This window comes from Mobula hypostoma, chromosome 27, assembly GCF_963921235.1.
Source record: "Mobula hypostoma chromosome 27, sMobHyp1.1, whole genome shotgun sequence".
Lineage (NCBI taxonomy): Eukaryota > Metazoa > Chordata > Chondrichthyes > Myliobatiformes > Myliobatidae > Mobula > Mobula hypostoma.
In genome coordinates, this window is record NC_086123.1 from 3,736,607 (window position 1) to 3,752,253 (window position 15,647).

Genomic DNA, 15,647 nt, shown 5'->3' on the forward strand with positions numbered 1-15,647 from the left:
CTCCTTAGTCTTTTTCACATTAAACTGCAGATAATTCTGCTCACACCATGTGACAAAGTTTCCTACCATAGCCCTGTACTCAGCCTCATCTCCCTTGCTGATGCATCCAACTATGGCAGAGTCATCCGAAAACTTCTGAAGATGACAAGACTCCGTGCAGTAGTTGAAGTCCGAGGTGTAAATAGTGAAGAGAAAGAGAGACAAGACAGTCCCCTGTGGAGCCTCAGTGCTGCTGATCACTCTGTCAGACACACAGTGTTGCAAGTACACGTACTGTGGTCTGCCAGTCAGGTAATCAAGAATCCATGATACCAGGGAAGCATCCACCTGCATCGCTGTCAGCTTCTCCCTCAGCAGAGCAGGGCGGATGGTGTTGAACGCACCGGAGAAGTCAAAAAACATGACCTTCACAGTGCTCGCTGGCTTGTCCAGGTGGGCGTAGACAAGTAATGTTATGTCTTAGTTTGGAAAAAAATCAGTAGAACTTTTGATCCCCAATTTGATTTTGAGAGAAGGTGGGGCTCTTTTGTGAAATATTATCATTTAATTTGAATCAATTTACGTGGTTTCCTTCCAATTTTATGTTATATAAATGTGATTTGGTGGTGGTTGATTTCTTTTTCTTTATATAAATAAATGATTGTAAGATGTATCACTCCAGGAGTTGGTTCCTAATGGGTTTTTTTCCTCTTTCTTTTGTTTTATAGTTAGTGGGTTTTTTTTTAGTTAGCTGGGGTTTTCTTTTTTCCTTCTTTTTCTTTTATAATTTTTTTTCCATTAGCATATATATGGGTTTTTTCTTCAGTTTTATTAATTATATATATACTAATTTGCTGAATCTCTATTTTATAGCTGTAGAAGATTATATTAATAAAAAGATTTTAAAATGAAATGAAAAATGACAAGAGACATTTTGTCAAAGCATTTCCAGCAACAAAAGTATGATACCCAGTAACCTTGTGCGCTGGGATGACTAGAATGGAGAGAGAGATAATCTCCCACACACGGACAGGCCTTCACAGGTAGATTTTTATTCCGATATCCTAGGCGACTGCTTCAAATAATTTATTTTTATGTATATTCTCAACATGGTAAACTGATTAATAGACAGAAGCACCAATATTGTTGCTGGTTTCAACGGGGCCTTTTCATTGTCACAGTCACAAACAAAGTTGAGGACATGTTTTGAGGTATTGAGGTGATAATTATCAACCTTGAAGTGGATGGTTTACAGTGAGAGAGATATTAAGATATAAAAACACTTCTAATCCAAAAAATAATAGATGCACAGCTAGTATTGCTCCCAGGGTTGAAATGTCTGGATATTAGAGGGCATGTGGATAAGGGAGGAGGAAGAAATTTCAGAAGAGGTGTGTGAGCAAGTATTTTCACACAGACAATGGTGGGTGCCTGGGAATGTGTTGCCGGGGTGACACAGGAGGCAAATCTGATCATTGTGTTTAAGAGGTTCTGAAGTAGGCACATGATTGTGCAGAGAATGGAGGGATACAGACATTGTTTAAGCAGAAGGGATTAATTTAGCTAGGTGTTTAACTACCACCTTGAACTCAGCGTAAAATTGTGGGCAGAGGGCCTGTTGTATAGTCATAAATCACTACAGCACAGAAACAGGCCCTTTGGCCCATCTAGCCCATGGTGAACTATTATGCTGCCTGGTCCAATCGACCTTCATTTGGACCTCCAGAGCCCTCGCACCCATGTACTTATTGGAATTTCCCAAATGTTAAAATCAAATCCACATCCATCGCTTCTGCTGGAGGCTCATTCTACACCCACAGCGCATTCTCAGTGAAGAAGTCCCCCCTCAGGTTCCATTATATATTTCACATTTCACCCTTAACCCATGACCTCGATTTCTAGTCTCACCCAACCTCAGTGAAAAGAAAGCCTGTTTGCATTTACCCCTCATATTTTTGCATACTTCTACCAAATCTCCCCTCAGTCTCCTATGCGCCAGGGAATAAAGTTTTATCCTTTTCAACCTTTTCCTGTAACTCAAGTCCTGGCAACATCCTTGTAAATTTTCCCTGCACTCATTCTATCTTATTGATATCTTTCCTGTAGGTAGGTAACCAGAACTGCACACAGCACTACAATTAGGCCTCACTAACATCTTACGCCACTGTAGCGTACAGTTAGAATGACATTATTACAGCTTGGGGTGTCGGAGTTAGGAATTCAGTCCTGGCGTCCTCTGTAAGAAGTTTCTTTATGTTCTCCCTGTGGAATGTGTGGGTTTTCTCCGGGTCCTCCAGTTTCTTCCGGAGACCAAAGACGTAGTGGGTAGGTTAACTGGTCATTGTAAACTATCCAATGCATTAAATTCCATCTGCCGTTTTTTCCAACTGGCCTTCATCCCACTGTAAGCTTTGTTAGCCTTCCTCGTTGTCCACTACACCCCAAATCTTGGAGTTATCTGTAAATTTTCTAATCGAGTTAATCACACTGTCATCCAGATCATTGATATAGATGACAAACAACAAGACTCAGTGTCGATCCCTGTGGCACAACACTAGTCACAGGCCTGCAGTAAGAGAGGCAACCATCTACTACCACTTTCTGGGTTCTTCAATGTCTAATCCAATTTACTATCTCAATTTTCTGTACCATACTATGTTCTATGTTCTACAGTGAAGCTCTGATCCAAGTTTTCCTCGTGGGATGGTGTGAGCTTGATTGCCAAGTATTGCAAGGAGGTGCTCATTTAAACACAAAAGATTCTGCAGATGCTGGAAATTCAGAGCAACACACACAAAAGAACTCGGAGATCAGGCAGCACCCATGGAGAGGAATAAAGAGTAGATGTTTCAGCCTCTTTATTCCTCTCCACGGATGCTGTCTGGCCTGCTGAGTTCCTCCAGCATTGTGTGTGTGTTACTTGCTGGTTTAAGTGTTGCAAGTTGAGTTGGATTTCCTGCCTCTCCCGGCATTATCACCAGTTGGCCTGGTATGGGAAGTGATGAGAATGAGTCAAAGTCATTGCTAACCAGTTGAGGAGTGTGATGCCTCCAGGATAAAACTCCCCCCACCAACCATGAGCAAAATATTGCAGCCCCTGGTTTGAGGAACACTACCCAAGCCCCAGGTCATATTGCCCCTGTCATAGCATTACATGGAAACCTAGACATACAGAACAGGAGCAGGCCTTTCGGCCCAACATGTCTGTGCTCTCCATGACACCGAATGAAGCTAACCCCTTCTTTCTGCATATGGTCTATATCCTTCCATTCTCTGTTCATACATCTGTCTCAACGCCTCTTGAAATTTATAGTTTTAGCTGTTTCTGTTCCCTCCCTTGGCAACACATTCCAGCTACCTGTCGCTGTCTGTGTAAAACAAACTTACCTCACACACCTCCGTTAAACTTTCACTCTCTCACCCTAAGCTACTCTACGTTGTCTAGTGTTTGACGTTTCCACTTCGGAAAGATAGAAACATAGAAAATCTACAGCACAATACAGGCCTTTCAGCCCACAATGCTGTGCCCAGCATGTCCTTAGTTTAGAAATTACTTCAGGTTACCCATAGCCTCTATTTTTCTAAGTTCCATGTACCTATCCAGGAGTCTCTTAAAAGACCCCATTGTATCTGCCTCCACTGTCGTTGCTGGCAGCCCATTCCACGCACTCACCACTCTCCGTATAAAAAACCTACCCCTGACATCTCCTCTGTACCTACTTCCAAGCACCTTAAAACTGCGCCCTCTCGTGATAGCCATTCCAGCCCTGGGAAAAGGTGTCTGACTCTGACTATCCACACATAGTCACATCTTTCTCTAGATTGTCACATCTTTCTCTAGTTCCTCTCTTTAAGGACACGTTGAGCTAAGGAAGTGCCTGACACTCATACCGTGCACCCTTCAATCAGCAGCTTCAGATTCCCGGGCAATGATCTGCCCAAAGTCCAACACATAGATGCAATCACGTGAAAGGTGTGTCCGCATTTCTACCTTCAAAGGAGGTTAAGTAAGCGTTGAATACCCTGAGAAACAGATGTACCTTTGAAACTATCCTGACTAGCTACATCATGGTCTGATATGTCAGTTCAAATGTGCAGGAACATAAGAAGCTGGAGAGAGCAGAAAACTCAGCCCAGTACCTCAGGAACACATCCCTCCCCACCATCATTAGTATCTGTAGGAGGTGTTTGAACCAACTGGCACAGCCCTAATCACTACACTTTAGCAACGCTATGTCCACTTTGGTCACCTCGCACTAAGATGGACTTCCCCTTTTTTTTTGCTGTAATGGCGTTCTTGCTTGTAAAAATGCGTATAATTCATGTTTCTGTGAATGCTGCTTATCTCATGCCGTTGCCTGCGACGCTGCTGTATGCAGGCTTTTCATTGCACCTGTGCATGCATGCAATCGTGCATTGTCTTTCATCTGATTCCCACTCCAGCACTATCCATCCCACTTCCCCTCCCAGCCTGATATACTTTCCCCTCAGGCGCGATCAGCACCCCGCCATTATGACCCTCCTAAACAAAAAAACACCCGAAATCCCGCAATCCCTGAAAACCTGCTGCCTTATCCAAACCTCCCTTTCTTCTTCAAAGTCCTTGGAAGTATTAATCCCTGCAAAGTCGTGCCCACCTTTCCTGGAATCACTCCAGTCAGGTTTGTGTCACGAGACTGACAAGGTTATCGAAGTCACCAGTGACATGAGTCGTAGGGTTGACGTGGTGGAACAGTCAAAGCCCCTCCCTCGCTGAAGACCTTCTCCAAATCCTTGTAGGCACAGGGAACTTTGACCAGCTTGAGTGCCGAAACTGCCTCCGAACATCCCTCCAAGGGTGCCTCCTGAGGCTCCTTAGGTGGCAGGGGAATTCGGCAGACCTCAGAGTCTCCTTCATAGTTTCACTAGAATCTTTTGTCGAAACAGAGTCCAAATCAGAGTACTTATCCATCTCCAGAACCTTGACCAAATCAGAGGGCAAATTGTCATCTGTATCCTCAGACAATGACAATGAGGCGCTACAAATAGTCTTTGTTCTCCTGGGACTAGAGACTAGGTTTCAAGGATCAATGCCTAGGAGCCTTTCCCTTGTACAGGACCTGGTGACTGTTTCCCTTAGGCTTGGCTGCTAAGCCACCAGAATTCTTTGGCATCTCCTTGGTGGCTTTCTTGGCTTGCTCCTGAATTAGAGACCCTTTCTTTCCAGTTCCAGTGCACCTCTGACTAGACAGGGTTGGGACTCACATGGTCCTTATGACTGGAGCCGGCTTGCCTGCCCTTAGACGCAGGACTGAATCTCCTAATGGCTTCAGGTTAGTCCAAGCAAAAGTTGGCCTCCTGGTCTTGGGAGAATCGAAAGGCTCACCAAACTGAAAACATTCCCTCTTGCCCAGACTTGACTATCCGATGGTCCTCCCTTCCTCCCAGTTCATGGAAGAGTTATGTTTGGACAGCCAAGGGTGCCTGAGGATCAGAGGTATGTGAGGAGAGTCTATGATATGGAAACTAATGTCCTCTGCATGTTCCCCTGTCCTCATTTGTAAAACCGGCATCTCCTTTATGATCTGCCCAGATCCGAGAGGGTGACTATCCAAGGCAGTTGTGATCACATGCTGGCTCAGCTCCTGCAGAGGGATTTTCAGTTGACGGGTTGTCCCCTAGCTGGTTCCGGTGGGATGGTGGAACACCCTCTCCATGGCATTCATGAATTCTGCCGAGTCAGAGCTGATCTTCCACCTCCATTCCCACTGCGCAGTGGCCCAGGCCAGGGTCCTCCCAGTCAAAAGGGAGATCATGAAGGCCACCTTTCTGCGCTCCACGTGAGACTGGGAGGGCTGGAGTTCAAACACCGATGAACACTGAGTGAGGAAGCCCTGGCAAGTACCCGGGTCACTGCCGAGTCTCTCTGGGGTCAGCAGATGGACCGACTCCACAATGCTACCGACAGCCTCACTTGATTGACTCTGGCATCCTCCTTGCGGCAGTCGGTGCATGGCGACCTGGAGGTCGTGTATCTCCAGGCTCTGTCTAGAAAACTTCTCGCCATGGCTGGCCACAGCTGACAAGAGGCTCCAATCCCCTACTGGGTCCTGGCTCAATCATACAAGAATGGCAAGGATCCAAGCGTGGGAGCACCCGAAATTAGAATTGAGACAGGATACGAGACTGAAACGAGGACAGGTTTAAAACTAGACACTAGACAAGAATCCAAAGTACAGCTGACAGCTGAGCACCGAAGCTCACTTCAGATACTCTTTAAATATTAAAATCCAGGTGCCAAAACATGGGCGCCAGTTAGCGGATGGGCTTGAATCTTTAAAGGGTCCGTGCCAGTTACTGATATTCCGGAGAGTCAGAGCGTATAAACCCCAGAAGCTGGTGCAGTCGGTGTGCATCATAACAAAAATTTCATGGCAATTACAATAAAGCTGATGGAAGACTGAGCCGGGTGCTCCCGAAGATAAAAAGGATAATGAGATTTATTATACAGGTGTCACTCTCTGTTCTGAACTGATTCTCCACCTTGCTCCCTCTGTAAGTGAGAGCTCTTCCAAAACATTTGGATCTCTCGCCAGATTTTCAGCAGGAAAGGCCATTGTCTGCAGTCTACCATCCCTGCAAAATCATTGCAGACACCACCCACCCTGCAAACTGCCTGTTCCAAAAGCTCCCATCTGGAAAGCTCTATGGGGCTTAGTAAAACAAAAAATTCATGGCATTTTAAAAGTTTCTTTCCTCAGACAGATGATCTGATTAACCATTCTAATTAGCCCATCACACCCTCCTCTGTCTATTATCTCAGTCACTGCACGATAAACACTTTAAACCGCATTTTAAAAAATTGTTTACATTATAAATACATGCTGGTGTTTGTATTTATGTACATTTTATTCCATATCTGTGTTTAGCCTCTAATTTTTTATAGAATTAATGATTCCTTCTGATTGTTGAATGTTGTTTTTTCTGTTACATGTCACACCAACACACCACAACAAACTCCTAATCCATGTGACTGTATATCATGAATAAGGTTAATCCTTAACCCTTGAAATCATCTCCAGCTGTAATTTGATAACACTGCCTAGAGTGGCCGTGTTCACTTTTACTTCCAATTCTAATCTTTGTGTTGAACCTGCTCTAACCCCGATTACTACAGAGCCCAATTCAGGAGGCAGCCCAGCCACATTGTTTGCAATATTGAGAAACTATGAAGGTGTTCAACTTTGTTCAACATCAAAATTATTTTTCTCGCTAGTTCGTTGAAATGCAGAACATTAACCCTCGAAGTCTCTAGTGCAATCCTAAAAGATTTCTGACTGAAGGAGTGGCAGGTTGGTAAATTGGTTTATTATTGTCATATGTAATTAGGTGAAAGACATGTCGTGCGTAATGTTTGTACAGATCAATTTTTACAACTGAGCATTGTAAGATAAAACAATAACAGAGTGCAGAATAAAGTGTTGCAGTACAGGGAAAGTATAGTGGAGGTCATAACGAGGTAGATTATGAGGTCAAGAGTCCATTGACAGGGTTGACAGTGTTGTTAGGAAGATGTATGGTGTGATGGGGTCTGGGCTCCAGAGCCGTGAGGTACTGTTACAGCTGTATAAGATCTTAGATAGACCCCACTTGGAGTACTGTGCTCAGTTTTGGTTACCTCACTACAGGAAGGATGTGGAAATTATAGAAAGGGTGCAGAGGAGATTTACAAGGACGTTGCCTGGATTGGGGAGCATGCCTTATGAGAGTAGGTTGAGTGAACTTGGCCTTTTCTCCTTGGAGCGATGGAGGATGAGGGGTGACCTGATAGAAGTGTAAAAGATGATGAGAGGCATTGATCGTGTGGATAGACAGAGGCTTTTTCCCAGGGCTGAAATGGCTGGGGGCATAGTTTTAAGGTGCTTGGAAGTAGGTATAGAGGGGATGTCAGGGGTAAGTTTTCACACAGAGAGTGGTGGGTGCGTGGAATGCACTGCCAGTGATGGTGATCGGGGCAGGCACAATAGGGTCTTTTAAGAGACTCCTAGATAAGTACATGGAGCTTAGAAACACAAGGGCTATGCGGTAGGGAAATTCTGGGCAGCAGTTTCTAGAATAGGTTACATGGTCGATACAACATTGTGGGCCAAAGGGCCTGTAATGTGCTGTAGATTTCCATGTTTCTATCATACAATAGTGCCTTTCAGTAAGTTTAGAACACCAGGACAGAAACTGATAAACAGAGATTCTGCAGATGCTGGAAATCTAGAGTAACACGCACACACAATGCTGGAGGAGCCTAGTATCTATGGAGAGGAATAAACAGTCGACATTTCAGGTTGAGACCATTTATCAGGACTGGAAAGGAAGGTGAGAGGTGAAAAAGGTAACGGGATGAAGAAAAAGGAATCTGAAAGGAGGGGAGAGTGAACCATGAAGGGGAAGGAGGAGGGGCACCAGAGGGAGATAATAAGCAAGTAAGAAGAGAACGGGTAAGAGGGGAGCCGGAATGGAAAAAGAGAAAAGGGGCAGGGGAGAAATTACCAGTCAGAGAAATTGAAGATCATGTCACCAGGTTGGACGGTACCCAGATGAAATATGAATTGTTGCTCCTCCAACCTGAGAGTGGTCTCATCATGCCACTAAAGGAGGCCGCAGACTGACACGTCAAAATGGGAATAGGGAGCGGAATTAAAATGTATGGCCACTGGGAAATCCTGCCTGATGCAGACAGAGCAAAGGAGCTCAACAAAGCATCGGGTCTCACCACACCAGCTGCACCAGATACGGTAGATGACCCCAACAGACTTGCAGGGGAAGTGTTGCCTCTCCAAGAAGGAGGGCTTGGGGCCCTGAATGGTGGTCAGGGAGGAGGTGAAGGCACAGGTGTAACACTTCTGCTTGCGAGGAGAAGTGGGAGATCAGTAGGAAGGGGTGAATGGAGAAAGCGATCCCTGTGGAAAACTGAGAATGGGGGAAAGGGAAAGTTGTGCTTGGTGGTAGGATCCCATTGAAGATGGCAGCAGTTGCAGGGAATGATGTGCTGGATATGGAGGCTCGTGGGGTGGTAGTTAAGGGCAAGAGGAACTCTATCCCCGTTCTGGCAGTGGGAAGATGGGATGAGGGTGGTGTCCAGGAAATGGAGGAGATACAGGTGAGGACAGTATCAATGGTAGAGAAGGGAAAACCCCGTTCTTTGAAGAAGGAGGATATCTCAGATGTCCTGCAATGGAAAGCTTCATCCTGAGAACAGATAGGGTGGAGGTGGAGGAATGAAAAAGGGAATAGCATTTTTACAAGTGACAGGGTGGGAAGAGGTATAGTCAAAGTAGCAGCGAGAGTCAGTAGATTTACCCATTGTGAGGAAGGAGAAGAGAGAAAGTCCAGGATGGACAGGATCTTTGATTATGCTGGCTGCTTTGCCAAGGCAACTGGAAGTGTAGAAGGAAGGCTGGTTTCTGCGATGTGCTGAATAGTTCTGGAAATGGTTTCCCGTTGCCTCAGTATCCACTGTAAGCCCCATAATCAGAAAAGAGACAGTCAAATAAACTGATCCCTGACATGTTGAGAAACTTACTCCAATCTGCAAACACGGTTCTTTATAACTTGTTAATAGACTCTGGGAAAGCTCTGTCAACAGGTCTTACCCCCAGCTAGCAGATTTGTAGAGGGTAGACGAGGTGCAGGAGCAGAAGGGGGAGTTGCAGCAGGAGCCAAAGCAAGAGGTAACCTTGACAAGCTCTTTTGATCAGATTATCTACAAACTACAATTCCAATAGCAATGCCAGTAGATTCAACCACAATTCACCATACGGGCAACTTCCTTGCCTCACTTTCTGATCACAGTGACGATTTGGGCCATAATGCCAAAATAAAAGACAACACAAAGTTAGCACCTTCCTATGACAGGTCAACTACTGACCTTTGTGAATGTCTTTCGCATGTATCTTCCTGCTCCAGTGTCTTATGTAACATGATTGTAATGGCTGCAGTATGACTGGTGGAAGGCTGTTGACTCATCGGAGGTAGCCTTGGAGGAACAAACTCAAGCAGGTCCAGGTCTATAATGGCCCAGTCTCTTCTAACAAGTAACAAGTGGTGATAACCAGCTATAGTTTTGTGTCCGTGGCAGAAGTGTGTAACTAATGAAACAATGAATTTGTACAAGCTGCTAGCAGTAATAATGTAAATAAGCAAGCAGCACAAGTCAGTGTCTCTCCTGTGTTGGAAACCACAAGGACGGGTCAATCATACATTTAGTTGCCAACCTATTGTTAAAGGCTTTCCAATTAAGTCCTCCCATGTTCCAATTTAACTCTTCTCTATATCCCTCCAAAACATCTCTGAACAATCGAAGCTGTCCGCATGAAGTTACATGCCCGCATTCGAGTCTGCGTGAAAAAGCCACAAGATAGGACTACTTTTCCAGTAGAAATGAATATTGCTTATTACATATTTTTTAAATTTCAGCTTTGATTTATTTTTGCTTATTTGTTATCTAGTGCTGATGAGCGGTTATTGGTAAGTAACACTAAAACTCTTTTCCTCTCCACTAACCTGCTGAGTATTTCCAGTATTTCGAGTACATTCTGACTTTGTACAAAATGACTAAATAGTTTTGATGACATTCCCTTGCATTTCGATATAATTTTCTTCCCTGAAGTTTATGTAATTTTGCCACCATACTCTACTTGCACTCTGTGCACTGAAAATTCGTAAGTACTTTATTGACATTCACACAATGTGCTTTGAAATCCAATCATTCGGCCCCAGGCTTGCCGCACCATTTAATAAATTCATAGCTAATCTGATCTGAATCTCAACTAGACATTTACATCTATCCACTGATGCCTCTCTTTCCCTTCATTACCAAGCTGCTGACCCCTCCAACTTCTAAAAAAATCCAGAACTCTGTCTCTTCAAGGAAGAGAATTTCAAACATTGACAAAGCTGAGAGAAAACAATTTCTCCTCATCTCTCTGAGTTTGGCAACCCCTTGTTAAAATAAGATGACCTCCACCCCAAGTTCTCGATTCTCCCATGAAAGGAAGCATCCTCTCTATATTCATCCTGTCAAAATTACTCAATATCTAATTCACTTCTCTCTCTCTCTACTGAAATCCAGAGGATACAAGCTCTGGCCATCCAACCATGCCTCACAAGATTCCTGTCCATGACTTGAATTAGACTAGTGAATTTCTGAATTGCTTCCAATGCATTTACATCCTTTCTTAAGTCGTGACATCAATGCCTTACACAGAACTGAGGACAGGATCTCATCAAGACCTATATAACTGAAGAATAACCTCTTTATCTTTGTCATCATTCCTCCCACAATAAGCAGCTCCTATAGAGGACCATAACCTTGCGATGGTTTGGAGGTTTGCTTGCCTTAATGATCTGCAGAGCTATGTCAGGACTTCATGCTTTGGCTGTTGGTAGGATCACCCACGCCAAACAGGTCAAAGGCTAGAGTCGGACTAGGAGTGGTCCACTGGTCCTCCAGGTTTGGGGGGTCAGATCAGGGCTACAACCTTGACTGGTCAAACAAAATTGGTACAGAAACAATGAAGAATCCTTCTGCAACTGAGTGTGACAGTATGCACCCAGGATCTGCATGATTGACAGTAGTGGAAACTGAGGGGAAGCTGCTGACACAATGAGAGAAGCCCTGAACACCACCAGAGATGGGGGACCTTCACTGCTGCCCTAAACACCAGCGGTGTAACAGGCAGTAAGTCAGTAAATAAGCAATTACATCCTGTTAGCTTTCTCCTTTGCTTACTAGTCTTTGGAAAATCGTACGTTAAGACATCCTAATCTCTCACCATTAGAATAGTATGCTTTTTTCTGCTATATGTATCTTTTTATTATGTTTTATTTTTCTCTTCATTGACTTTAAGTTCCTCAGTCTTTGTACATTCCTTTTTCATTTTCATTACTCAATACACTTTTCCTTTTGAAAACCAGCCCTTGAAAATGTCTGTACATTAATGGAGAGATATACCCACTTGCCTGACAAATAGTCCATTGTTTCACTTGTTCTTTGTCCCTGTTCCTACACTTCCAATAACTGTCTTCCTCCCTGCATTTCCTTTTTGTCTACGTTCCTCTGTTCTCCCTGCACTCTCCTTCTCGTTATTTGTTGTAAGCTCCATCCTACATGCTCTCTTTCATTCTATTCTCCTCTCTTGCATTGTTCAAAAAGAATTTCCCAACACAGTGTAAGCAATTTCTTGAACTGCATGCATCCTAGTGCAATATAACTCCATTCTCCCCGATCTCCTCCGACGTAGTTAACAAAATAAACCACAAAATCCAAAAATATAAAATCTTAAAGAAGTCAGAAAAGTGCTTACAATCAGGAAGTTGAAATATTAGAGTTCACATGCTGATAACTTCTCCATTACAAACTCTCTGCACTGAAATATACTGGTCAACAGCTAGTTTAATTTCAGCTCCCTGCACTGTTAACTTGTAATAAGACCATTTCTATTCCACTAAATCTTGTGTGTTAAAAATACAGATTTAAGAAAATAGTATTCAGAAAATGGAAAGTAGCTAACTATAATTCTATTTAAGCATCATAGCAAGAAGGTTTCCTGGTTGTGCTTCTGCTGTTAAACAGTTTCAATCTCTCCCTAAGCGTAAATGGTTGACGGTGTTTGAAGGTCTGTGCCCATTACCAATGGAGACCAAGACTTTCTGTACCCATGTACTTTACTGAGCAAGTCAAACACGACAAGAAGTTGAGAAGAAGGTGAAAGCTTTATCTTTCAGTGCATATTGAAGGATTCAGTCCATGAGTCTGTGCTGCCAAAGTGTTGCCCCTCTGCTTGCAAAGCAGGCCTCCTGGGGACCCTGCTCCTGGATGAGGACCTCTGGAGTCCCAGGAGAAGCATTGCTTGGTGAATTGTCCCAGTGTTTGCCCTGCAACTCCATTTTCATGAATCAAAGCATTGCTGAAGAAACAACATCATCCAATCACAAAACAGATTGTCAATAATAACACCCAATCTGTACACACGCATGATTAAAATAATATGGTTCATACCAGCTCCTTCAGGATATTTTCCATTAGATCTTTGATCCTAAGCCACTCCCAATTTCTGCAGGTAAGGAAAAAGTTACAAAAGCTGCAAGTTTAAATGAAAGCACCAAAGGGAAAAAGAAGGATCGGATGGCCAGCGTTAAGTTCCAACATGGGTCTTATATATAGTCTGTGCATGAGCAGATTGTTCCAGAATCTCTTTTCATGCTCTGTTAATTATCTTAAAAATACCTAAGTTGCACTTTCTTCATATTGCGATAAGAATACCCATTAACCTTTAGAAGAACCAGACTCTTCCATTGCGCAGGTGAGTGTGATGTCGCAATCGATCCAAGTACTCTACAAGTACAACCAGTGCCTTCAAGTTCCATTTTTGGCCCCACACACGGACTCGGTATCAGAGGCAGCAGAGTGACACGGCACTGCAGCAAGTCCTATCCACAGCCACAAAGTCAACGTACTGATCTAAATTCCCCCAGACGATGAGTCCCTAGCCTTGGCTTTAGAGTGTAAAGTAGAGGGAAGATGGACGTAAAATGTGTCCGCTATGGATCAAAACACCCTCACGTCTGAGAGAGGCGGTTGTTCAGATTTGATCACCATATCCAGCATTGTGCTCAGAAAGTACTGCAACGTCGCAGGTGATCTTGTGCAGTTCGGTCATGTATAAATGAAGGCACGAGAGATTCCGAAGATGCTGTAATTCTTGAGCAACACACACAAAGTGCCGAAGGAACTCAGCAGGTCAGGCAGCATTTATAGAGGGATACGAACAGTCAACATTTCGGGCAGAGACTGTTCATGACGCTTCAATCTGTGGGCAAGGGACGCAACTTCAGAACATTTAAACAGAAGCCTCTCATCCGCACCCACAGAACTGCCATGGAAGGCATCAAAGTGGGGCTGCTACACATCTCAGTAGCCAGCACGCAAAATGTCACTGTCAAACTCCTGCAAATCTCCATGCACCCAACCATCCCAATGAGGTCCACTGCATGTACTCACACTGAATTGTGGAAGAAGTTGTACCATTTTCATTCATGATTTATTCTCCATCAGCCAGCTTGTTAGTTTGCACATACTTCATCTGAATAGAAAGGTTTTTGAAATGTCTTCATAAAGGCAAGAATCTACATCGAGGGATAGTTATAGAGAGCAGTACAGCACAGAAACCGCCCTTTCAGCTGAAATAATCTGTGCTGAACTATTCTTATTCTGCCTAGCCTCACTGACCTGCATTTAGACCGTAGACATCCACATATCTCCCATTCACGCGTCAGAATCAGAATCAGGTTAATATCACTGGCATATGTCATGTGATTTGTTGTTATGTGGCCGCAGTACATTGCAATACAAAAACATAAAACTGTGAATTACAGTATATATATATTTAAGTAGTGTTCATGGGTTCAATGTCCAATCAGAAATCCGATGGCAGAGGGGAAGGAGCTATTCCTGAACTGTTGAGTGTGTGCCATTAGGCTCCCTGGTGGTAGCACTGAGAAGAGGGCATGTCCTGGGTGACTGGGGCTGTTAATGATGGACATCACTTTTTGAGGCACTGCTCCTTGAAGATGTCCTGGATGCTGGGAAGGCTAGAGCCCATGATGGAGCTGGGAGTTTGCAGCCCTCTGCAGCTTATTTCCATCCTGTGCAGTGCGCCCCCTCCCCAATACCAGACACATCGGTAGAAATTTGCAAGCGTCTTTGGTGACATACCAAATTTCCTCAACCTTCTATTGAAATATAGCTGCTGTCGTGCCTTCTTTGTAGCTGCATCTACGTGTTGGGCCCAGGATAGATCCGCAGAGATTCTGACACCCAGGAGCTTAAAATTGCTTACTCTTTCCACTTCTGATCCCCCTGAGAAATGGTGAGTGTTCCCTCAGTTTAGCCCTTTTAAAGTTACCCAAACTTCTTTTAAATGTTGAAACCAAACCCACATTCACCATTTCTGCTGGCAGCTCATTCCGCACTCTCACCATCCCCTCAGTGAGCAAGTTCCCATTCAGGTCCCCCTTAAATAAACATTTCACCTTTAACCTTTAACCCATGAGCTCTCGTTCGAGTCTCACCCAATCTCCATGGAAGTGTCCCTCATAATTTTGTATACCTCGATCTAATCTCCCCTCAATCTCCTATGCCCCAAGGAATAAAGACATAACACATTTAACCTTTCCCAGTAATATTAACATAGAAACATAGAAAATAGGTGCAGGAGTAGGCCATTCGGCCCTTCGAGCCTGCACCGCCATTTATTATGATCATGGCTGATCATCCAACTCAGAACCCTGCCCCAGCCTTCCCTCCATACCCACTGACCCCCGCAGCCACAAGGGCCATATCTAACTCCCTCTTAAATATAGCCAATGAACTGGCCTCAACTGTTTCCTGTGGCAGAGAATTCCACAGATTCACCACTCTCTGTGTGAAGAAGTTTTTCCTAATCTCGGTCCTAAAAGGCTTCCCCTCTATCCTCAAACTGTGGCCCCTCGTTCTGGACTTCCCCAACATCGGGAACAATCTTCCTGCATCTAGCCTGTCCAATCCCTTTAGGATCTTATACGTTTCAATCAGATCCCCCCTCAATCTTCTAAATTCCAACGAGTACAAGCCCAGTTCATCCAGTCTTTCTTCA

At 44.1% G+C, this 15,647-nt stretch overlaps 1 protein-coding gene across 6 annotated transcripts in view; it reads right to left on the reverse strand.

The window, feature by feature from the left end:
- Window positions 1–15,647, reverse strand: part of LOC134338511 (solute carrier family 2, facilitated glucose transporter member 11-like) — an 82,067-nt gene that overhangs the window by 56,552 nt on the left and 9,868 nt on the right. The window contains exon 1 of one of the 6 annotated variants that reach the window (XM_063034385.1): window positions 13,013–13,247. The exons of 2 other annotated variants lie outside the window; for them this stretch is intronic. Coding sequence is in view for 3 of the 4 variants with exons in the window: in XM_063034381.1 (XP_062890451.1) it covers window positions 13,013–13,036 (24 nt within the window). In the remaining variant the exon portion in view is untranslated. Of the gene's footprint in view, window positions 1–13,012; window positions 13,250–15,647 lie in introns of those variants that run through there. 3 more of the 6 variants (XM_063034381.1, XM_063034387.1, XM_063034383.1) reach the window with 3 other exon arrangements.